Source organism: Mycteria americana, chromosome 5, assembly GCF_035582795.1.
Source record: "Mycteria americana isolate JAX WOST 10 ecotype Jacksonville Zoo and Gardens chromosome 5, USCA_MyAme_1.0, whole genome shotgun sequence".
NCBI classification, from domain to species: Eukaryota; Metazoa; Chordata; class Aves; order Ciconiiformes; family Ciconiidae; genus Mycteria; species Mycteria americana.
Genome location: NC_134369.1, coordinates 997,867 through 1,021,519, shown reverse-complemented (window position 1 = coordinate 1,021,519; position 23,653 = coordinate 997,867). Strand labels below are relative to the sequence as shown.

At 42.7% G+C, this 23,653-nt stretch overlaps 1 protein-coding gene across 1 annotated transcript; it reads left to right on the top strand.

Annotated features, from left to right (window-relative positions):
- Nucleotides 1–1,634: 1,634 nt before the first annotated feature.
- PAK6 (p21 (RAC1) activated kinase 6) lies at nt 1,635–23,340 on the top strand. Its single transcript, XM_075501771.1, has 9 exons — nt 1,635–1,668; nt 5,682–5,890; nt 10,354–10,971; nt 14,151–14,642; nt 14,897–15,030; nt 17,881–18,007; nt 18,237–18,362; nt 19,029–19,163; nt 21,122–23,340. The coding sequence occupies exons 2-9, from the start codon at nt 5,687–5,689 to the stop codon at nt 21,287–21,289; spliced, it is 2,004 nt and encodes a 667-aa protein (XP_075357886.1). The 5' UTR covers nt 1,635–1,668; nt 5,682–5,686; the 3' UTR covers nt 21,290–23,340.
- Nucleotides 23,341–23,653: the final 313 nt, after the last annotated feature.

Below are 23,653 nucleotides of genomic sequence, written 5' to 3'. Positions count from 1 at the left end.
TCAAAAATAAATCCACCAATATTACAAATATGTCTCTCCCCAAGCTTATTTCTAATGTAATATTAATCTGTGCACTCATGTGTATGTTTGGGCAGGATTTAGAGCATTACATCAGTTTGCTGTGCTGCTAGTTCGCTCCGACACATAGCTTTGCTATTGGGGGCTGGCGGGGGAGAGAGAGGAGTGGAAGGAAAGGACTTGAAATAGGGGAAGTGATAGCACAGCAGGCAAACATCCACTCTTCCTTTAGGGGAAAAAAAAAAGTACCTAAACCAGTCTATCTAAAACTAGAATTGCAGGCGAATGTGGAAGGTATCATCGCGACAAGGCTCTGTGCTCTTAGATCCCATTTCAGATTTCAGACCATTTTGCTTTTCTTTCCCCCTTTCACTCACCCTTTGTTGTCATTTCTCGCTGTGTGAAGTCACATTTAGATTTGTAAGCTCCTCGGGGAAGTAACCTGTCATTTTTCTTTGTCTGCAAAACGCTATGAACGTTAATGGCTTGTTATAAATAACAATCATGTCAGAAACCTCAGGAGAGCAAACATTAGGATTTTAGAAGGTATGGAATGCAGTGAAATACTATGTGTGCATATTCACACATACATATGCATGAACACATCATATATGGCTACAACATGCATTGATAATGGCCTATTTAACTTGCGCTGCATTTGAAAGGTATTACGTGACATTGACCTGTATAGCAGAGTATGGAAATATGTTTTTCCTTTTAATTGGTGAGTTCTCTGGGATCTTCTTCATCTTCCTACTCCAAACTCAATCTGCATATTGCAGTTCCTCAGGTCCTGTAGGAAGAGTTCTCCTCCTCCCCCCCTCCTCTTGTAGCTGGCCAGAGTAGTTTGGCATATCAGCTGAGGGAGTGCTTGGAAATCATGGGAATTGCTTTCTTCAGCCCAGGGACCAAGCCTTATCTCTCGTCCGGGGCGGGAGGAATGTAGCAAGCTGCGTCCAGATCTGCGATAGCAGTGCAATAAGCACTGATGAGTGAGTTTGGTTGCTGCAGCAAGGAGGGGGAGGGAAAGCTTATTTTTAACTGGAAACTATACAAGTGAGACTGAAGTGGCTCTCTGCTGCCTTGCATCATCAAGTGTATGTGTAAGTGAATGAGTGTATGAGCACAGTTAAGTACAGCACATATATACCAATGGAGTATGTAATTGTACTGTATAGGGTGGAGGCAAGTCAGACTAAATGACAGTGCATGCTAGCTTCTTTGTCTGAGTGTTTGAACTCGGCTGTTGTAATGAGCAATTCTGATAACCTTTATCTACTTCTTTTTTCCAGTGGGGTTGATTCTTTTTGGTGCCCTGCTCCTCCGGTTGCCTGTCTCCCAGCCATCCTTCTTTCCCTTCCTAACTCTCATTCCCCTTTTCCTCTTCCATCCTTAATCTTCCCACCCCTTCCTCTCATCTGAGCCTGACCCTTCTCTCTTTTTGCCCCTCCTTCCCAGCCGATCCCTCCCCCTGCTCTGGATCTGCTGGCTGTGGGATTTTTTCTCATGCTCACTGGCAGATGTGACAGCTTTTGGAACTGTATCATCTAGGAACAGCTATATCTGGAGTTGAAAAATCTAACGTGGTTTCCCAGGCAGCAGGAATGGATCGCTGAGAGAATTTCAATCTCCGACTGCTTTTGTCTTGTGGTAGTGACTTTTATTATTTATGTTTGTGACATTTCTTACAGTACAGTTGTCAGCAGTGAATGAAAGACTAAAGTCTAGTAGATTATTATAAAATCAGTGTCACAGCATTTGTGTTATTATATTAAAGGACGGCTGTCTGCATTTAAATACAGGTTTGGCTTGATTTACAAAATCTTATATGCATAAAATGTTCTTATGAATTTCTTACTGAATTTGAAAAGGCCTGTTTTATGTATTTTATTTAAACCTTCTGTAGCTGGGTATTGGAAATACAAGTAAATAGCTCTTGCATGAAAGCCACAAAGTGAAAGGAAACTGGTTAAATACAGACCTTCTCAATGAAACGTAAAACCTACACAGATTATTACAATCCATTGGCTTTCAGATAACTATTTTTAGTGTATGAATTTCATTTGATCTTAATGCAGTGTATCTTTAAACCACCTGTCTGATATGGCAATGTCTTTATAATCAAAGATTGATGCTGACCATATAAAGCAAATGTCATTGGATGCCCAGGGGTATGTTGTATTTGGAGTTGATTACATTTTGTTGTTTTTAAGATGTCTATTATAAGCCAATAAGGTAGGTGCAGGCCACATCAGCTAGTCACCCTAAAATTGACCATGAACTTAGTAGATGCTTCTTTCTGGGTTTAGGAAGCATGCTTTTGTATATAGGATCTAAGGGCAGTCCAGGTGTTGATTGACAGGTATAGTGATTTAATGTAAATATACAAATGCAGTGTTTATGCTTATGCGAACTGATATGCTGGCATAGAGCCACTGTTCTATTTGGGGGGCCAAAATATCACCCGGGCTTTAAAAATTTGCATTTTGAAGTAGTTTAGCTAGAATCATTCTCCTTATGGGGAAATCATTGAAATGTTCAGAAAACAATTGATGCTACAAGTGCTAATGGTAGCACCATTGTTGGTGTTTTGGCATTTGTAACACCATATTTTACAGGACCCCTTGCCACCTTGAAGCAGTTAAAGAGCAAACTTGAAAGACGGTGTGTGCTATGCTCTGAACATCTTCTCATTATGAATATGAGATGAGGAACGAAGCTGGTAAGAGTAGGGACAGGAGGAAGGAAGATACTGGTTAAAATAGTAACATCGCGCTCTCTGGAAATGCCCCTGGTTCTGGTGGATCAAGTAGCTGTCACAACTGACATGTAGTCAACGGTTCAGAACTGAAGCACTCGATAGAACACTACAGATACAGTTCCTGCTTTCCTTTGAGGCTGTGAAAGCTCCTCAGTAGCACCAGCTGTTGGTTTGAATAGTACTAACACCATGAGCTATTAGAATACCTTTCTTTTCCAGGATTGTCTGCACTTTTTTTTTCCCTTAAAGAATTGCCCTGTGACTTTAGTCTTGATTATTGGTTAATATGCAGCACCTAAGGGGCCTTAAGAGATGAATCACTGTGTTTGAGTAGCTGCAATACAGACCTGGAGCACAAAGGCTCTTCCCATAAGCTCTCCATTAAGATGTATTTGGGTTTTCATTGGAATGTATTCTAAGCAAAGATTGTTCTGGTTGCGAAACCTCTCCTAGGCAGAGGAGTTGCTTCCAACCTCTTTTGTAAGTGTCTTTTTAGTTGCCTAGCCTTTAGCTTTCTTTTTCCAACTGTAAGGTATCTTTAGTAGGCTTCTGGACACAGTATGGCAATGGGCATTGTCAGTGTATGAAGTCGGTATTTCACCAAGGATGGATTGCATGATTGGGGGTTTAGTTAGTGTAAAGATCCTTCTGTGACAAACAAACACTTCCCATCCCAGTGATACAGGATCATGGTAACCAAATTTTAAGCCAGTGTGTATGCAGTTTCAGGATCTCAGTCTAGCACTAGGAAGCAAAGTCGTTGTTCACCTGGTGGCTGCACTTTGCTCCTAAACAAGTTTTCAGTGGCACAACCTGGAAAATGTTTGACATATATTTCACTGGGGGGAAAAAAGCACGAGGTGTGCTGATTTTTGAGACCAATGTCCTCTAGAAGTCTGTTCATGTCTACACCACAACATGTTATCTCTGTATGTGTTCTGTGTCTCTGACCCTTGTAAATACTTATTCAGCACAAATAGTTGGAAGCTGAGGTCCTATACAGGGGAAGAACGATCACGACAAAGTTGAATATCAAGTGGCAAAAATCCTCTACCTGATGTCAAGGAAGAGGTAGTGTTCATCACTTTATAAGCAATATTAGTGAGAGGCAAATGCTAGGAGTATTAAAGTTGTTGGTGGAAAGGGAAGAGCATATAGACATTTTTTTTTTTCCCTACTGGTGGATATTAATTGCCTTTAAGAAACCTGTACAGCTTTTTCCCAAGCTAGAGAGCTTTAGCACTGAACTACCTAAAAAGTTTTGGCACTGGGTCTCTGCTTTGTCTCATCTCTCTTATGGTTCTCATTGCACAGTTCATCCTGTGCATTGACAGAAAGCATCTTGGAGAGGAGGTATGAGCTCTGGAGCACGCCAGCTCCATTGCATCCACAGAACAGTAATCTGCCCATTAAACATGTTTCTCCAACAGCGAATAGGAAAATGGGAATACTCGTAACTTTAAAGCCATCAAACCAGTCAACAGAATCATAGAACAATCCAGGGGAGAAGGGACCTCAAGAGATCTGTAGTCCAACTTCTGTCTGTGCTCAAAGCAGGGTCTGCTTTGGAGGGTCAGACCAGGTTGTGCAGGGCTTTGTCTTCAAGAGCAAACTTGCTCTTGAAAACAACGAGGATGGAGACTGCACGGCCTGTCTGGGCAACCTGCTCCAATGCTGGACTCTCCTGGTCATGAAAAAGTTTTTCCTTCTATCCAGTTGGGACTTCTCTTGTTTCCATTTATGCCTGTTGTCTCTCAGACTCCCACCACTCTCCACTGTTAAAAGCCTGGCTCTCCATAGAAAATCTCCCTACCTCTGAGCTGTTTCTTCATGGAAAGGGTAACTTTCCCCTCACCCCATCTTCCCTGTCTGTCTTTTGTGAAGAGGTTGTGTCCATCCATCACAGTTATTCAAGCTTTCCCACCTCTGTGACCACATGCGGAGCTCTGGTTCTTCCTTTTTCTTCATATCTTCCCAATTTCAAAAAGGTCTAAAACTTTTGGCTTTCTATCTATCTACGTCTCTTTTCTTGGCTATAAAGTCTAAATTCACATTTTGAATGTCTCTTGTGTTTGGGTATGTTTAAGCGTTAGCTGGTTTTGGCTTGTTGCAGTTGTAATGGCTGTTCACACAAACTGTCTCTCTCAGCCCCCAAGGCAAAGGAATCTTAGTTGTTAATTTTAGCTTCTTCAGCTACCTGCTGACAGAGTTTGATTTCCACCTACCACCTCCTCTCTCTCTCCCAAGCCCTCTGTCAAAGCTAGAAAAACTGAGATCCAAAATCAGTCTTGGGCAGCTGTTCCTTTGGTAACAACTCTGTCTTTAAGTGGGAATCAAATGTATATTACTTACTTGGAGTTACCAGTGAGAAGACAGCCTGAACCCTGTTCATAACCACCCTTCATTCCAGGCTTGTAGTGGAATCAACACTGCCTAACTGGCTGGACTCCAAAGCCATTTAACCTAGGTACAAGCCTGTAAAATATAAATATGTATCTCTTGCATATCTTTAAAATGTTTATATCGGGCAATATGAATTTGTAGAAATAAAGGAAGCCAAGTGGTAGGAGTTCAGCTATAGACGTGGCAGGTGTCTGTTTCTTTTCTGAAATAGGAGCACTGTTTCACAGTGGGCACAGTGAGCACAGTGGTCACTAGAAATCCTAGCTCAGCCACTGACCTGCTAGGTGGTCTTGAGCAAGTCATTGCTCTCTTGTTGCCTCTGTTTCCTCATCTGTAAAAACAGATGATCATGTCAGCTCTGTTGTTGAAGTGCTTGTCACTGGAGAATGTTCTTACTACAATGTAATTAACTAATATAATTGATATGTGATATTACTGATTGGGCATATCAGACCTAGACATGCAAGAGCACTGAAGCATTGCCTTCCCTCTGATTCAGGCATCATGTTCCGTAAGAAGAAGAAGAAACGCCCGGAGATCTCGGCTCCGCAAAACTTTGAGCACCGTGTCCACACTTCATTTGACCCAAAGGAGGGCAAATTTGTAGGCCTGCCGCCTCAATGGCAGAATATTCTAGACACGCTGAGGCGCCCCAAGCCAGTGGTAGACCCTTCAAGGATCACGAGGATGCAACTCCAGCCTATGAAGGTAAGAGAGGAAGACTATTCTTTCCTTGTCCCCTGGGCTTTCCTGTTCCTTGGGGAGGCCCAAGCTGAGGCAATCTTTCCATTGCCCCATATATATTTAAATGGGGCTAAGGGTGGAACCTGTAAGGAATAGTGGAGAGCAGGATCTGGGCTTTGATAACATTGTCTTTTTTTTGAGGCGATAGTAACTTCATCGGAAATAAGGACAGTAGTATCCTTAACGGCAGTAGTGTCACTGTTCAAATAACCAGCTGGCCGCCTGTCACTACAATGAGGACCTGTGAAAGCTCCCGAGGTAGCTGACAGGGCCTAGGATGTGTTCAGCTGTTGCACAGGGAAGTGAAGAGGAGAATTTGTGGAGAGACCTGTTTTAGCAAGTTTGTCATTCTCGTGGGTGAGCAAATTTGGCTGGTAATTAAGTTGACAGGGAAGCATGAGTGGGAGAGAGCGGGGTAGCACTAGCATACTGTTCATGGATGGCTAAGTGAATGAGTGACAACAGGGAGCAGGATGAAACGAGGGTTTAGGCTAAAAGGGTTTATAAAGCAGCAGTTTAACAGAAAGTGGACATAGTAAACAGGAGAATGTCCTTAAAGCAAGTCCTTCGGTAAGGAGAAACAAGTTACTGATCTTTGTAGATGGGTGAATTTAGATGGCTGTCTTGCTTGGATGGCTGTTGATAATGGCATCTGGAGACTGTGTGTTCGCAAGTGACTGCAGGGACCTGCTGTGTGAAAAGAGGCAGATTCATTATGACCTTTTGGAAAAGGAAATGAAAGATGGTGACAGAATTATTGTGTTTAAATTCAGGCTAGCTTGTAGGAAGTTTTTGCTCCCAGTGAAAAAAACCCCACAGGGGCCTAAAAACTGAAAGGTAAGTTGTAAAATAGAGCTGTTACTACTTGGATTTTAGGAGGGACATAAAAGAAAATAGTTGTCTATCTGATGAATATATTTAGCTTTTTGTGTACAGATGCTTAAAACATGGGGACTAAATGGGACTACATTTTAGTATAATGCAAGTATTAATGCAAAATCAAACCTGCAATATAAACGGCACATCAGGATCTTTGAGCAGAACGCTGATTTAGAAAGGAAAAACTTGCTCAGGAAGAGCAGGTAAAAGAAAAAGGGAGGAGGTTATCCCTTCTGTTTTATGGTGTCCTGAATGTGCTTTGAGGTTCAAAATGTAGTAGGAGATAGGACCACAATCCAGAGAAGAGATAAAATGTGCAATAAGAGACCAACTTGGTTAGATCAGGAGCTCTCTAATGAGCTTAAACTGCAGGAGGATTGCTCAGAAGGGTGGAAACTAGGTCAAGTTACAAAGGGCAAATAGAAAAGAAATTTATGTAGGAACAAAACTGGAAGGCCAAGGCACAAAAAGAGATGTTATTCTCAAAGAACATAAAGGGCACCTAAGGAGACATCATAAGTATGCTGAGGAGGAGAAGGAGGATGAAGGAAAGAATTTGTTCACTGCTCATTGTGGAAGAAAGTTAATAACAGATGACACTGAGAATTCTTAAATGTTTAATGATTTTTCTTCAGTCTTTACTGAAAAGGTTAACTGGGATCAGTGGGCTAACACAATTAGCACGAGCATGAAGGGATAAGAACGCAGGCTAGAATAAGAAAAGAACATGAACAGAAATTAGAATCCTTAGATAAGTTACATATTTTCAAGTCAGCTGGGCCTAATGAAATTCAAGGAATTGCAGATCAGTCAGAATAATTTCAATTCCCAGAAAGAGACTGGAACAAATAAGCAAGTAATCTATTTGCAACCACTTCCGAGGAGATAGCAGGGTAATAGCTAGCAGCCAGCATGGATTTATCAAGAACAAATCATGTCAAGCAACCCAATTTCCATCAATCACAGGGTATCAGACTTTGGGTCAGGGAGAAATGATAGCTCTCTCCTATATCTTGACTTCAGTTAGGCTCTTGACACTGTACCTATGGCATTCCCAGAGCAAACTGAGCAAACTTTCTCAAGTATTAGGAAAAGTATACTCAAAAGAATAGCATGAGGCATCACTGTCAAAATAGATATGTGCATGAAGAGATTTACTGGAGTTTGTCCTGAGACTAATACTGGTCAGTACTTTCATCTATGACTTATCAAACCTGTAGATGGTACAAGGTGAAAGGAGGTGCAAATCTTTAAGAGAACAAGGATAGAATACCCAACACTCTTTAAAAACTACAGAAGAATCTTAAACGAATATTGGGGTTTTTGCCCCAGTAAATCACAGTACAAATACTCTCTTAGACTGTGTCACATAGTTGACTATTTCTGGTAAACTTCATTTGAACAAATTCCTGTTCAATGATACCAATCAATAGTAAGATCTTTTTTTTTTTTAAAGTGCTAATTGGCTCTATTAGGCCAAGCCCTTATACACAGAGTCCTGGATTCAACTATCATAGTTTTTCCTTTTTTTGATATGCACTCTGTGTAGCTTGTAAAGGGTCACTTTTCTTTTTAAAATTAATATTTATAAATTTTGGTCAGTAAGGCATGATCTTTGTAAGAGCACTCCATATAGATTTGGCTCAAATTCGGATGTTTCTTCATTAATCTGATGTAGTCTTTAAACACAGCTGCAAAGTATAGCTAACTCCCATCTTCTCTGTCCACTGGGGATAGGACTGACTTAATGGACTAGAAGTGGAACAGGAGTGACTTGAGTCTAATTTTAGGAAGTTTTTAATTAGGAGGTGAGGTGAGCACTGGAATGGATTTTCTAGAGAGGCCATAGCAGCTGTTCTTGGAGATTTCTTTTTTTGAGAACGTTAGACACAAGTCTTTCTGCAATGACTTTTGTCCATCTACTTTGGACTAGCTGACCTCTTGAGATTTCTTCCAACTTTATTTTGAGTTATTTTTCCCAGTTTGTAGAAACATTGAACCATCAGCGAGTGTTGGAGGAGGACTTCTTTCTCTCCCATCTGCCTGTGCAAGCATGAGCAAGGGTGTGGAGGCATCCTGCTGAGTGCTCTGTGCCTTGGGGGTGTGCATATTACATCTGTCCCTGCTCAGACTCATTCATGAACTGATGCTCTTAGTTGAGTGCATTACTGAGGTAAACTGATATGTCTGGTGTTTCTAATGGATGAGGTAGAATGGACAGAAGACTCTTCCCACCCCACTGACAGATTTCAGAGACTGGGTTTCTGACCGTTTACTTTTGGTATTTTTTTTTTTTTCCCTATCGAGTTTGGTGGAAAAGTGATGGAAACAGTTTGAGGAGTTAGTGTCCTCAGCATGTTGTTTACTTGGCAGCAGCTGGGGCCACAGAGGAAGATGCGTGTATGTGGTGAGGGAGGTATATTGCTACAAAAGGATTGAGGAGCAGAATTTCCTGCTGCAGGTGATGCAGATATGCAGTGGTATGAGTCAGATTGTCCTTTCTTCACCTTGTTTGACAAAATCTTCTGTTCTGCCTTTCATTCTCAGATGCTGAGCAAACCGGGTGCTCATTTTGTGCACTGTTGTGGCATTCTGTTGAAATTACTGGAGCCGCTGTTTTGCACCAGCTAAATATTAGGCTTGGTGTAATTAATTCAGCATCTTTAGAAGATCCCTGGAGTTCAGTTAGCAAACAGGAGATTGCCATCACTCCAGGGAAGGATTTTCCTCAGGCAGAGATTCATGAAAGTGTAGGAGTGATCCTATGCTGTGAATTTCTGTGAAGAAATGAAACATCCTGGTTCCCAGAACTAAAAAAGCTTCTGTAAGCTTTTCAGTTCCAGAATAAACAAGGTAGAGCACTACATAATATTCCGACAGCTTTAAGTGTCCTACTTGTATAGTGCTGTTGCTTGTTTGGATGGAAGCCTTGTTCTTCATCGTTTGCTTACAAGGCTGTTGAGCTGTTGTGACCCTTTGTTCATCATTTTCAATTATAATAGCTTGGCAGAACAGAGGAGGGATGCAGTGTTGGAACAGTGTGGTCTTCACTGGTCAGTATTAAGATGCATTAGCAAAAACCAGACTAAGGGAGGCTGATTACAACACTATTGAGACTGCTACAGGGGAGAGATGAACCTTGTATTGGAATAGCAAGGTGATTTTTGCAGGTAGAGCTTGGGGCATGCTGTAACTTCGGAGAACTAATACTCTGAAGAGCTTGTTGAGCCTAAGTTAGTGATGTAGTGTAGCACAATTAACAAAACGTTATAGCAGTTTTGCTATAACGTTGTCCTTCAGAATGTGAGCGCAGCAGCAGAATTCCCTGTTCTGGCTGAAAGCACTGTTGCCTCTGACAGAAGGATGTAACCCAATGATTCTTTTTCTTCAGTAAAGGACAATTAAAAAAAAAAGACAGAAGGAAACATTTCTCTTTTTTTCCCTGAGTAATCTTTGGCTAGACAGACAAAATGCAACCTTTGTCAAGAAAAACTGGGCCTCAATTTTTACAACTCTAACGTTTTCACCCCCTTCCCTATGTTTCACAGACTGTGGTGAGAGGCAGCACTGTGGAAGTGGAAGGCTATATCTCTGGGATACTCAACGACATCCAGAAGCTTTCTGCCATCAGCTCGAACACTCTAAGGGGAAGGAGCCCCACCAGCAGGAGGAGAGCTCAGTCCCTTGGGCTCCTGGGGGAAGACAGACCCCCAGACATGTATCTTCAGAGTCCTGAAGCAGACTGGGCAGACAAATATGGAAACTACCTCAATTGCAATGGTGGGACCAAGGTGACCCGGAGGCAGACTATGTGGCCAGATTATAAACCCCGATTGGAAGGACAGTCTCATCCCAATGGTATGGTAATGAAAGCACAGTCCCTCGGGCCTTCGGAGTTCCAGGGTGCTGACGGCAGCTGCCTCCAGCGTGCCCCAGGTTTGCAGCACATGCCAATTCTACCAGGGGAGAGTGAGAAGATGGGAAAAAAGAGCTCGGAAGAGTGCTGGCCTCAGCCTTGTCTCGTACGACAAGCAAACTCCAGGCCCTCAGGGGAGGGCAGCCCTAGCTCCAAATCAAGGGAGAACAGCTTGAAGAGGAGGCTGTTACGCAGTGTGTTCCCCTCATCCAGCGGCTCAAACAAGTCGGGCCCTTCCCTGCAGATAAAGGTATAGTTATTCAGTATTTTTGAGTAAGTGCAATGTTGGCTTTACAGTTCCAGAGGTTACTTACACAGCTGAACAAATTTAATTGCAAACATCATGCAACCATCTGGTATTGTTATGATTAATGCTGGAATCAAAATAGTCCTGGACAGGGGAAATGTGTAGTCTGCTTAAGCTTCACAGTATATACTGCTAGGCATAGCTCAAAATGGCAGCCAGATCTACATGAGAAAGGCTTGTTAGTGGAGCTGCGCTTGCAGGAGTGTAGGCTGGGAAAGAGGTAGGGGACTTACTCATTTTTGCCCTTCTGTAGTAGTAAAGGCATAACTTAAATGCCATTATACTAGCATAAATGTGCTTTTGCCATTTGGGAAATTGCCGTAATTTACATTAGTAATGTATTCTTTTGCCTGTGCAAAATAGAACTACCTCAGGAGAGCTTGTTGGTTATAGCTGTGTCTGCCAAACTGCCTACAATAGGAACGTTTCTATCGGCACCCATAGTACTGTCAAACAGGAAATCTGACTGTTGGTTTTGGTAAGGATGGGACAGCTCATAGCTACATCTCCCCCAGGAAAGCTATCCTGAATGAGTGACTCACTCCTTATTAAAACTAGGAGAAGAACTCTGGTTCCTGTTACTGGATAGGAAATGTAGCCCTTCAGGCCACTGCTTCTAATTCATCCCAGGCTAACCCAGCACTCATTGTCCTTGCACAGCTGTGCGGTGGTTTCAAAGGCTGTGCTGGGCTGGTGCAAGGCCAGGCTAATTTCTAGCAGGCGTGGAGTCCCTGAACTCGGAGGAAGGCGACAGGAATCACTGGCCCAACAAAATTGACTGTTCTAAAGTGTATTGCAGGGTGGGGCTTTCTACAACCCGGCTTCTTGGAGTTTGCGTAAGGATCAGGCTCAAGGCTTTCAGACACAGTCTTCTCCCTGCAGGTTCCCCTTCCGAGGGAGTGGGATTTTAAAGGAATGCAGTTCTCGTGTAGCGCAAACTACACTTACTGCTGTCTCTGACTTTGGGCTGATCTATACCGGCTGGAGGCCTGTCCCTGAGTACGTAGGAGAACTGAGCGCTTTTTTCTTCTCTAGCAAGAGTGTCTTTGCCATGCCTCAGCACTTTCACAAGGAGGAGCAGAGGGTTACCAGTCAAATGGCGTGTGCGCATGGATGTGCTTGGGTGTGTTTGAACTTGAGCTGCTTGTGAGAGGAGAGAAGTAGGAAAGACCTTGAGGTTATCTAGTCCATTTCCCTGCTCCAGTGAAGGATCTGCACCATCGCTGGCAATTGGTTATCTAGGCTGTTCTTAACAGCCTCCAATGATTAAAACTTTAGTCTCCCTCACAAATGGAGATGATGAAGTGTAATTGTGATGTGTAAAAAATGCATAATTGCAGATGAAATGGAAAGGAGATATAACTGGTTGAAAATGGGGAGGTGGGTGCCTTGACAGGCTGCCTGTAGGCACTGTGGGAAGGTCAAGTGCTCTTCGCTTTCAACCTAATATGGAGGAGAAGGAGTGGGAGAACCAGTGACCTCTCAAAACGTCCAGAGACTGAACATGTATATATAGGGGCTGTCAAATTACAAGAGCAGGAAATAATACTTACGTGTGGTTAGACAAACATGCGTGAGCTTGCATGCATGTTGTGTGCCCTTTTGCATGCTCTAGGTTATATAAAGCCTTTTTTTTTTCCTCTCTCTCCTGAGACAAAACAAGAGTTGGGAAATAAATACTTCGCTGCCATGAGCATGTCTCTACAGGGCTGCAGGGGTGGAGCTGGTAAATGAGGAGGAAGTAACTTCTGACAGGCAGTTTGTGTTTGTGCACTCCTGCACCCCAATGCCAGGAGCTACTAAATCATACTTTCAGGGCCTATGTGTGTTAGGCTTATGCAGATTTTACTGTTGACAGAAATCCTTGGTTAAAACCCAAGGTGCATAGAATTAAATTCTATACAATTATTTTCTGTCTGAGAGAAAATGAGTGCTCTTTAAAAAATTTCTCTATTGGCAGTTTTTGGTTCCCATACCCATATTATTAACTTTATTAATGATCTTTCTGAATTGTGAGAGAGAAAAAGCTTGTTGCTTTGAAGTTTTTATTTTGCCCTATAATATAAATGATTGGCTTGCTCTTTCTGAAGTTGCTACTTTGTCAGATCCACTATTATTTTACATATAACTAAGTATCTAATGTATTTTGTACCTAACCTGCTAGATGTTGTTGCATTTTAATTAGTCAACATTTCCAGGGTGAGTATTAGTACTTCAAGATTTATCCTTCTTGGGAGACTGATGCGTAGTGCTAGCATGGGAATGCGTATCCTGAAGCCACATTACTGCAGGCTGTGATCTTACTAGATCTCATAAACTAAACAGGGTTGGGCCTGCTTGGTACTTGAGTGGGAGGTCTCCGAAAGCCTGGAGTGCTTCGGGAAGGAGAACTGCTAATCCAAATTCACTGTAGGTCAGTTTTGAGCCAGTAAAGATGGCAAGGTGGCAGGTGGCTCTGTGCAGCTGAAGTGTCACGCCGGCCTCCCACAGCTGTCCTGGTTCGCAGTGCTTTTCCCAAAACAGAGTGCTAATTCTGTGTCTGATCGACAGGAATGCTCTGCAGGTACCAGTGGAAAGTGCAGAGAGAGTTTTCAGTAGGCAGAGCATAATTACCCAAAGGGAATTAGGCCAAGACATCAAAGTGATTTACAGTGTTGGCATGAATCCTCTTTCCTTTTATATATAGGAAGATCAGAGGCACAGAGGGATAAAGGATTTTAAAATTCTCTGCAACACAGGTTGCCCCTGAGTTTTGGTGGCAAGGTTGGAATGCTTTTTAGCAGCCGGGTTTTTTTTCTGTGGGTTTTGGTTCTTGGTGTTTTGGGTTTTTTTTTTAAAGCATGTGCATTAAAAGGTCCCTTTTCAACTGCCTCAATTTGGAGGTCCTTAAAGCATAGTACCCATCCTGTAACTGATTCTTGAAAATCTGGATCCGTGGGGCTTCCCTTAGTCATGCAGCATATGTTGGGAGATAAGAACCTAGAGCTCTTGACTCCAGACTGCTACAAAATGTCCTAGGCCAGAGTGGTATAACATGCAACTGATTTTTGACACTTCTTTCTTCCTGTTAATCTAAGCATTGCTTTTTCTTTCTTCCACTTTCATGTTTGTTCTTCCCAAAGCCTAATGCTTTCTTCAGGCCCCAGCAGTGGGGTTCACCACGCAGCCCTGCAGCCAAAGCCCAGTCTCTTCCATCAGATCAGCCTGCATCCGATTTCCCCAGGATCATCTCAGAAGCTGGGACCCCCCAGAAATCACCAACGGTGGAGAAGGCAATTGCAGTGCCACCAGGCAGGCCATCACCGGCAGGGTCTCCCAGGAACCGGCAGACTCAGACTAGTTCTAGCAACCTTCACCTTCCCCAGGACTCTTCTGTGAAAGGGCAGCTGGCCAGTGAGGACCCGGTGGTTGTGACTCATGAGCAGTTCAAAGCTGCCCTTAGGATGGTAGTGGACCAGGGGGATCCCCGGACATTGCTGGAGAATTATGTAAAGATTGGTGAAGGGTCCACAGGTATTGTCTGTATTGCTCGAGAGAAGCACTCAGGGCGGCAGGTAGCAGTGAAAATGATGGACCTGAGAAAGCAGCAGCGCCGGGAGCTCCTTTTTAATGAGGTGAGTATAGTGACGAGAGGTGGGGTTCTGCTGTCCACCGTAAAGCCATGGTAACAGTTGGTGTGCTAAAAAGAAGGGAAGAGCAGGAGACATCTTCCTTTTCATAGAATTATGCTAGGACCAGGAAGAAAAATGACTGGGGGGATGGAGGCTACTGTGTTGTACTCATAAGGTTGTGCATGCTTGCTTTGTTGGATAAGATTAAGTGATGTTAGTGATTTTGTGGTGGTCAATTGTCCTCTGTGTTTTTACAGGTGGTGATAATGAGGGACTATCAACATGTCAATGTAGTGGAGATGTACAAAAGCTACCTAGTGGGAGAGGAGCTCTGGGTGCTGATGGAGTTCCTGCAGGGGGGAGCCCTCACAGATATTGTGTCTCAGATCAGGTACGAAGCAAAATCCGAAACATCAACGCTTGTGTTCCCACCTAGCAGGCAAGAGCAGTAGAGTGGAGATTTCTGGGAAGAATAGTTTCCCGCAGAGATCTTGTGATTGCAGTGCCCCGAAACTATTACACTTTATAACTATCATCCATTTGAAGTATGTGGTAATACTCCTGATGTAGAAGAGACCTCATTTACAGTACTGATCCCTTTAGATACCCGCTATTCATCTACTTGATGACCTTCCCTGTAAAACACAGTACTCATGAAAAGTATTGTTTACTATATCTGTTGTATTCTGGCCAGGAAGCTCATTGAATAAGTATTAAAGAGCATGCAGAAATAGTTCTCAGTGGTACAACCTTAGTGAGGTTGAATTTGCGGCTATCTCCTCTAGGGAAAAGTGCAGCAGAGCCTTGAGATCTGGACTCCTTCCCAAATTTCATTGCCTAAAGATAGCAACTACTGGACACTCTCCCAAATTTGTTTTCTTATCCACACCACTTCATATTAATTAACGACCAAAGCATTCCTGTAGGGCAAAGAAGTTGTTCTCAAATGGCCTCTGGAGTCCCACTGACAAGGTGTTCTGGAGATGCAGTTATGATGATTGTGTCTTACCCATGACCCTGGAGCACCCTCCTCCTGCTTCCAAGCAGTCCTGCGAGGCTGTAAACTGGTGCAGGGGATGCCAGTGAAAAGACTGACCAAGAAAGGCTGTAGGATGAGCTTTCCTTTTTTGAATATTCAGAATCTTAATTGGATTACAATTAGGCAGTATTGCTAACACTAATTGTATTTACTTTTTTAAATCATAGTATGCCTTTAATTCACTTACATGCTTTGACTAGCCTTTACTGATCCTGCGGTGGATTTAAGGCATATATCTTGCTCTCTTGGATTCTCTGTTTTGGATTTGTATCTGTGATGTGTTTGGGAAGCATAAAAAAGCACGTTGTCCTTTGTAGCCTCTACAACCCCACCGGTAAGGAGTGTCTTGGAGATGCTTAGATGGCCAGGCCCTCCAGCATTGAGTTCAGAGGCACGTCTCAGGGTCTGAGAACCAAGGTTTCACTGTAAGTCATGTACCTGCTCCTGGACAGGAAAAAGAACATTTAGGCTTAAAGAGTGCTGAGTTATGGCATGGCAGAGCCAGTGAAACTCTTGTAGCTCTTAGCTGGTATTAGAACCAATGGAACTACAGATAAAAAAAAGAATATTCTGAAGAGGTTTATGAAGGGTCTGTGTAGTTTATATCCACCAGTGAGATTGAGTTCCATTGTGGGACCTCAGCCTAGATTTGAGTTATTTTTACGAAGCCTTCCTTTGAACCTTTTAATGAATGCTTGTTTTTCCACATAGTGGAAACAGGATCTGTTATAACCATAACAATTATTAAAAGTGAGCTGCAAGCCTTTATCAGTTTTTCACAGGGAGGAAAATACCCTCATTCCATTCAAACATTTGCTGAAGGTGATAACTGATTTGCATCTCCAGGAGTGAGCTAATCCTCTTGTAATCTGTTTTACACTATGCAATCACTTGACTGAAACCAAATTCCATACATGACAAGCTGAAAGTATACTTCTTGTTAGTGCTCAGAAGTGTATCAGCTTTTCTTGCAGCTCATGCGCTATGAAATGAAAAGCACTGTTTCTAAATAGGTTAGGTTCTGTATTGGAGAAGTCCCTCTCCCCTTAGAGGTTAAATCATAATGGCAAAAGTAGCCCTCTGCCGTCCTTCAGATATATCTGCCATCAGCACGGCACAGTGCAGCCGCAACATGCAGTGTCCTGGTCAGCTGGTCAGTTTGGTAGAGTAAGATATGGAACACCAAACAAGCAAAGGAAGTAAAAATTTCTCAGCTGATGGTGCAACCTCCTTCATGAGTGTGTAGAAATTGCTTTTATGCTTTATTTAGAAGGTACTGGTGTGCTCTGCACATTTCTGCCTTCTGAGCGCTCTCTTCTCCTCAGTCTTACCTGCAGACCTGGATTTGAGGAGGTATCATTTCTATGCCCTCAACTGCAAGCTGTTTGAAACAATTCCTAGAGACAGGCTGAGAATCAAAAGTACTCAAATTGGGTACTTCAGCTATTCTTTGATATACTTAACTTCTAGCATTGCTCAGTATAAGTGTTCAGAGAAAGCTGTCGCTGTCCCCAGTTCCAGGAGATAATTTTCATTTCTACTGTTTTCACTTATACTTGGTCATGAAGGTTCTCGTGTTGGTATTCCAAACGGCGAGAGCTTCTAAAGATAAGGTTCTTGGTGCTCATACTCAGTGTGCTAACAGAGAGTGCTAAAATTCAGGAGTGTCTCCCCTGCTTGTAACCTGTGCTACCTGTAGTTAGGCATAAGAGTATCCAAAGTGTCTAGCTGCATGAAACCTGTGAAGGATCCCTATATTCTCTATCGAATTACGTGTTTAGATGCTTTCTGGATAAAGTTGCACAACATGCCTTGTGAACAATTGCTTTACTATATTTGCTTAAAAAAAAGCTGTCTCAACAGTTACTGTGGCACCTTAGCATGAAGAAGCAGTCTTGCCTATCAGAATTGCTTGAAACAGCATCTTGCAGAATGAATTTAGATACAAGATTTAAAATGCAATTGCTCTGTATTAGACTTAGGAAAACTTGCAATTGCTAAACATCAAGAAAAAAATGTTTTCAACAGTAAAAGACAGTCATAGAAGAACAGTAAAATTGAGATAGTAATGGTCATGGGGAACCAAAATATGTATCTGCAATTCAACTTCAAATTTGCACTGTGCCTTTAAAGAGGACCTGTGAATGAGTACTGTCCACTGCCCGGTACAATGCGGTTAAACTCCTGTGTCTTTAATTTCAGGCTAAATGAAGAGCAAATTGCAACAGTGTGTGAATCGGTGCTGCAGGCTCTGTCGTATCTTCACTCTCAGGGGGTCATTCACCGAGACATTAAGAGCGACTCGATTCTTTTGACACTGGATGGAAGGGTATATTTCCTCAGACAAATTGTTGTCTCAGGAAAACAAATTGTTTTCCTCAGACAAATTTCCTGTCTTCTGCTGCTGTAGCCTTACTCTGTCTCCTTATTTCCTTTCTGTTCGTAATCTCCTGTTTGTACCTCGTCCTCTTACTCCCTTTGTCTTGTTTGGTTTTGGTGTTTCCCTCCATGTTGTTTAAAAATTATTTTTAAGGTTGGTTGCTTTTTTCTTTGTACAGGTCAAACTCTCAGATTTTGGCTTCTGTGCTCAGATCAGTAAAGATGTACCTAAAAGAAAGTCCCTAGTAGGTACTCCCTACTGGATGGCTCCAGAAGTTATTGCAAGGATACCATACACTACCGAGGTAAGGGACCACTTCCCTAATATCAGGAGAGGTAGCAAATACTATTCTGAAGTGTCACAGCAAAATAACTATTGGCTTTTCTAGGAAGAGCCTCTAGAGTCTATTTAAAAATATAAATACAACTATGACTACAGATTTGATTGTGATGATATCGGTATTTCCTAAAACGGTAGAAAAACAGGTTGTTCTGCTTCTGGGAACAAGGTGTAAACTTACTCTATTCTTATACCTGAAGCTTGGCATAGGCTTGTATCTGCTGTAGGGTGGACAGATGTTGGCAAGGAGCCGCATGTGACATGATATGGATCGGTAAATCAATCAATGCCATAAAAGGGAGGGGAGAGGAGGAGGGAAGGCACAGGTGGGAGCTCTGAAATGAGGGGCAGGTGGCAGCAGACTGATTAGTTTTGTTTGCTTGTGCTACACCTGGTTGGTTGGTAGTTACTTGCAGACCTTGGCATGTTGCAACACCAGCGTGGCTCAGTCCTAGGTGGAAAGCTGTCTTTGTTAAACCGCGGTAAGGAGTCCAATAGCATCAAGTGGGTTAATGTTTTACTCTTTTGGTAAGGTTTGTCATGGGTGGGGTGTTGTAGTCTTTCTGAAAGCAATGAAGCAAGGACCTGTTGCTCTGAACTGTGCATACTGATGTGATGTTGGCTCCCACAGGTAGATATCTGGTCTCTGGGGATCATGGTGATAGAGATGGTGGATGGAGAACCCCCCTATTTTAGTGATTCTCCAGTCCAGGCAATGAAGAGACTCCGTGACAGTCCTCCTCCCAAACTGAAAAACTTCCACAGGGTGAGCATACTGGCAAACACTCATAAACCTGATGATTATCATGGGGAAACATCGTATCAGCCGTTCCAGTAAAGCTGGCTGTGAAAGTGATCCTGCTGGGACATGCTTCTTGGGGAACTTCTTTGGCCCTGGTGCCTCAGTGGATGCAAGTTGCTGCTGACAGCTAGTGGCTGGTTTGGGAAATAGCCCTAACAATGTATGGTCACTTGGGCATAAACCTGATAATGCTTCAGGTGGACCCAACAGTTTAAATCTTGCTGATGTCGACAGAGTAGCTCATCTTCTAGGGGAGAAAATAGGAGGATCCTTGCTCTTGAGAGTTTCTGGCTTTGCAGTTTTCAGGACTGCAAAGACTGGTCAGAGCAGGAGAGCTCAATACAGACAGTGGCTCATGGAAACACTGCAGCTGCTTTGAAGATGAACTCAGCTTCATGGTTTCTTATGAAAAATTAGCAGTGACATAAGAAATACAGTGATTACCTTTTAGTCACCAGTTAGAGCAGTCCTCCTTTCATTTCAGTCCAAGCCTCTGAGATCAAATAGCTCAGAATGCTGCAGAAGCTATCCGGCCTTTCCAATTAATCAGAGTATCTGCAGCTGCTAAAACTGAATTATTTAACAGAGTAGACTGCTGAACTAACAGCAGACACTCAAACATCAACAGCTGCTCTTTCCTCTTTGCAACACTAATTAAAATTTCAAGGTCACATTCTGGACCCAGTGCTTGTACTCCTTAGGGAGCGTAGAGCCAGTTCTGCTCTGGATCACACACCTTGCTCGGTGAGATGACCCTGCCACCGGCTCTGAAAGCCAGAGTCGTCTATAGCGTTGCTTTGCTCCACTTTGTCTTGGGAAGCAAACTGGCTTCCAGCAGACCTCGGGATTGCCAGGCTGGTGGCCGTCCTCCCCCATCTCCCTGCTCTCTGAGCAGAGCTCAGCACCCGCTGTGGATCCAGCCCTCCATCCTGATTACATTTAATGGCTCACTGGGGTCAATTACTGCACTGCTGGGTACAACAGGTTAAATGGATGCCACCTGCGGTAATCTCTGCTGCTTTTCTAAAGCATAACTAGATTTATTGACAGCGATAAAGGCCGGATCCTGGCACTCGTACTTAGCTGTGTTGTGCCTTCTCCCTCTAGCAACCACAGTGAAGTCGTTCAAAGCACTCATGAAATAAGCAGTAGCTCAGTGTGAACAGTATTTCGTGATTTACTTCTAAGTTAACCAGAGCTGGGAAAATGCCCCCAATCTAAAATGGATGTAATTAGCGGCAGTAAAATAAATAAATATATACCAAGTTCATTTTTTATTCAGTTTTAATGATGCAGAGGATTACTGCCAGCAAGAGATCTGCAGTGCCTTTAAGTGCTTCTTGGGTCTGGCTACTCAACAGGCTTTTACACATCTTTCAAAGGACAAACCTGCTGAGGTCATTTAGGTTTTTGATACACTGTTCTGCAGTTTCTTCATCTTCTTGTATCAGCAGCATCAGGTTTCCAGACTCTCAAAACCTATTGGGGAATCCTATTTAACTACTTTTTCCACAATCTGTGGCCAGTAAAAGAATGAATTGATCTACCCTTCACACCCAAGGTGATGTGCCTCGGGTAGTAGGAATTCTGTGGAATTTTTGAGCTGAAATGCAGAAAAGATTAAATAACAAAATGGGAAACAAAATTAACTTGGATGGAAGGACGTGGCAGGCAGTCTTGTCTTAATTTGCTGTGCCCCATTAGAAAGAAAACAACCTGTGTAAATGTTGTGTGTACCGGTGACGGAAAGTTACTCCTGTACCATAAAAAGCATGCTATCTCATGTTACATTGCTGTGCAAAAGCAGGGTTACAAAGTTGAAATGTACACAATCCTTTTGACCAAACCTACCTCAGCAACCTGTTGTCGCATGAACTGTTGCCTGGTTCCTTTTTGGGGTTGACTTGGTTGCTTTTTCACAGACCTCCCCAGTTCTGAGAGACTTCTTGGAAAGGATGCTGACACGGGATCCGCTAGAAAGAGCAACGGCACAAGAACTTCTGGATCACCCCTTTTTGCTCCAGACGGGACTTCCAGAGTGCCTGGTTCCCCTTATCCAACAATACAGAAAGCGTACCTCTACCTGCTGACTTTACGTAAGGGGAAATGCTAGGAAAAAGTAATGTTTATTAAAAAAAATGTCAAGAGACCAGGCAGTCTCGTCCTGTGAATGGTGCTTGGAACTTGTCAGCGATCTTTTTAGAGGATGCATGTGAACGCTGTCCTTGCATTCCCAGCCTTTTGTGGCTTCTCTTTTGCTGAAGACAATCAATACATACTAGATCCAACTCAGACCAAGTATGTCTCAAGAATAAAGCAGGTGTTTCATGACTTGTGGATCGCTTCTTCCGAAGAATGGCATTTTCAAGCGGAGTCTGAAGTTGCGTATCTGAATGTCTGCAAGTTCCTGCAAACCTTGGCTGCTGACTACTGAACTGGAACAGTATTTCCCAATTAGAAATGTGATCTTTCTTTCCTTAGTTGTACACTGGAGTCTTGAGCTGACTCAAATGTACATTTTGGGGCACAGACCCCTTTAAACTCTCAAACAATGCACAAAGACTTGACAGTTTTTTCCTCTGAGACTTTTTCACAGATGATTTTAATTTCCTTCAGTTAAATGTGGACCTAGAAAACTGTACATATTTTCCTAGGGAGCAAATGTGCTATGTATATATTTGTTTCTAAATGGCTCTCTTGCATCAACGTGCTTCTCTTTTGCTGAGGAATATGTATGGTTTAGTGGTCAATCTTGAATCCATTTCATGATCTTAAACTTTTGGAGGGGGAAACCCTTGGATACAGGCCTCAAAACAGACTCCGAAGACAAGTGTTCTTGCCACCAGGATCTTGTGGTTGAAAATTCACAGTATGCAACGTCTCCTTTGCTGGTTGGAATGGAGAGTCCGTGAAAGCTTGTTCTTGTGTTTGGTTTCCAGGCGCCTTTCTTTCCAAGTCTTTTCTCCCAAGAGAGGCTGAGAAATGCTGCCCTGAGACAATTGTTGGGTAGGACTTTGGGGATGCTCTAGGAGACTGAATGGAAATGTTTCAGCTGTCCTGCATATCCCAGGAGAGATTTTTGTGTTCATGTGAGGCGGTTTGTTGAGCCTCTATCTCCTCTGCTTGCTACTGCAGAATATCGGGAGAAGAGAAACTTTTGATATATGTTTTGTTATTGGTATGCCCTTCCCCACCATCCCTTTGCTGATACATTCGGAAGGTTACTGGTTGTCTAAACAGCTCTTTCAGCTATTTTAAAATAGATTTAGGTATTTTGTATGATACACTTTCTGATCAGTGAGGTAGTCAAGGTAATTGGACTCTAGGTCAGGATGTAATATTGTACAGTAATGGTGTGTATTGTTGTGAGGTCTCAAGAATATAATCTTACATGTGGAACTGGGATCCTATTTTGAAAGTCCAGATACAAATTTATTGGAATTTAAGTTATTCTTGGGACAGTCTTACTGTCTCAGAAACTAACCTCATAATTGCATTTTCTTCAGAAGATGTTAATAATCTCTATCCTCTGCTATTTACTCCAGTTACAGATCCTGCTTCAAAATTGAAGCCACAGTTGATTACTTGAAGTAATTTGGGATGGAATTCATCTGCACTGATGCCAGCCATCTAAATGGTGGGCACCCAGTCTGCGAAGCGTATAGGTTGGCTCTGTAGACCGAGGTGAGAGGAGCACCTCCAGAGGGTGATCCATCTCCATTATCTCAGATACATGCTGAAGGATTAAATCGCTGTCCCTCGATACCACTCTGCCTGTGGCCAGTAGAGGGATCGTAGGTGGCTTGCCTAGACTGGATGTCTAAGTTTGGGGCTGATGAAGTTGGTTGAAATGAATTTAGGTCCTCCTTAGCTGCACTGGAAAATTTTTGATGTAAAATGTTTCTGTATTCCAGATATACTGCTTTTTTATGCAAAAGAGCAGGGCTTTGAAAAGATTTATAATTTGAAACAAACGATCCTGCTCGTCTCTAGTTGTGAATCCTTTGCACTTGTGTTTTAAATTAAAGTAGATCTTGATTTATTCATAAGCCTTGTTGCAGTGCTGAGATGCTTTAAAATGTGTCTATAGTTCAGAGATGCAAGGGAAGTGTGAACCTTGAAGTCTGGTCTAACTTCCCTATTCTGTGGCTATGTGGCTTTTAAAACAAGAAGAGACTACAGCAGAAGCCTGGATCCTGAAACAAACATTTCTTGGGGACGGGGATGACAGGTTTAACATTTAACGCCATTTTATACTTTGGCCCAAGTCTGACTAAAGAGAGTGAGGGAAGGCCCTTGAAAGATTTCATTCAAGTATCTTAGAAAATTTGAAAAACTCATTACCATATTTGTGAAGAATGCAGAAAGCATCCATCTTCCTGTCCAATATAGAATTAAATATCTGATTCTTGTGTTTCTCTCTTTACATTTCGTGCATGGCGCATTGCCAATTA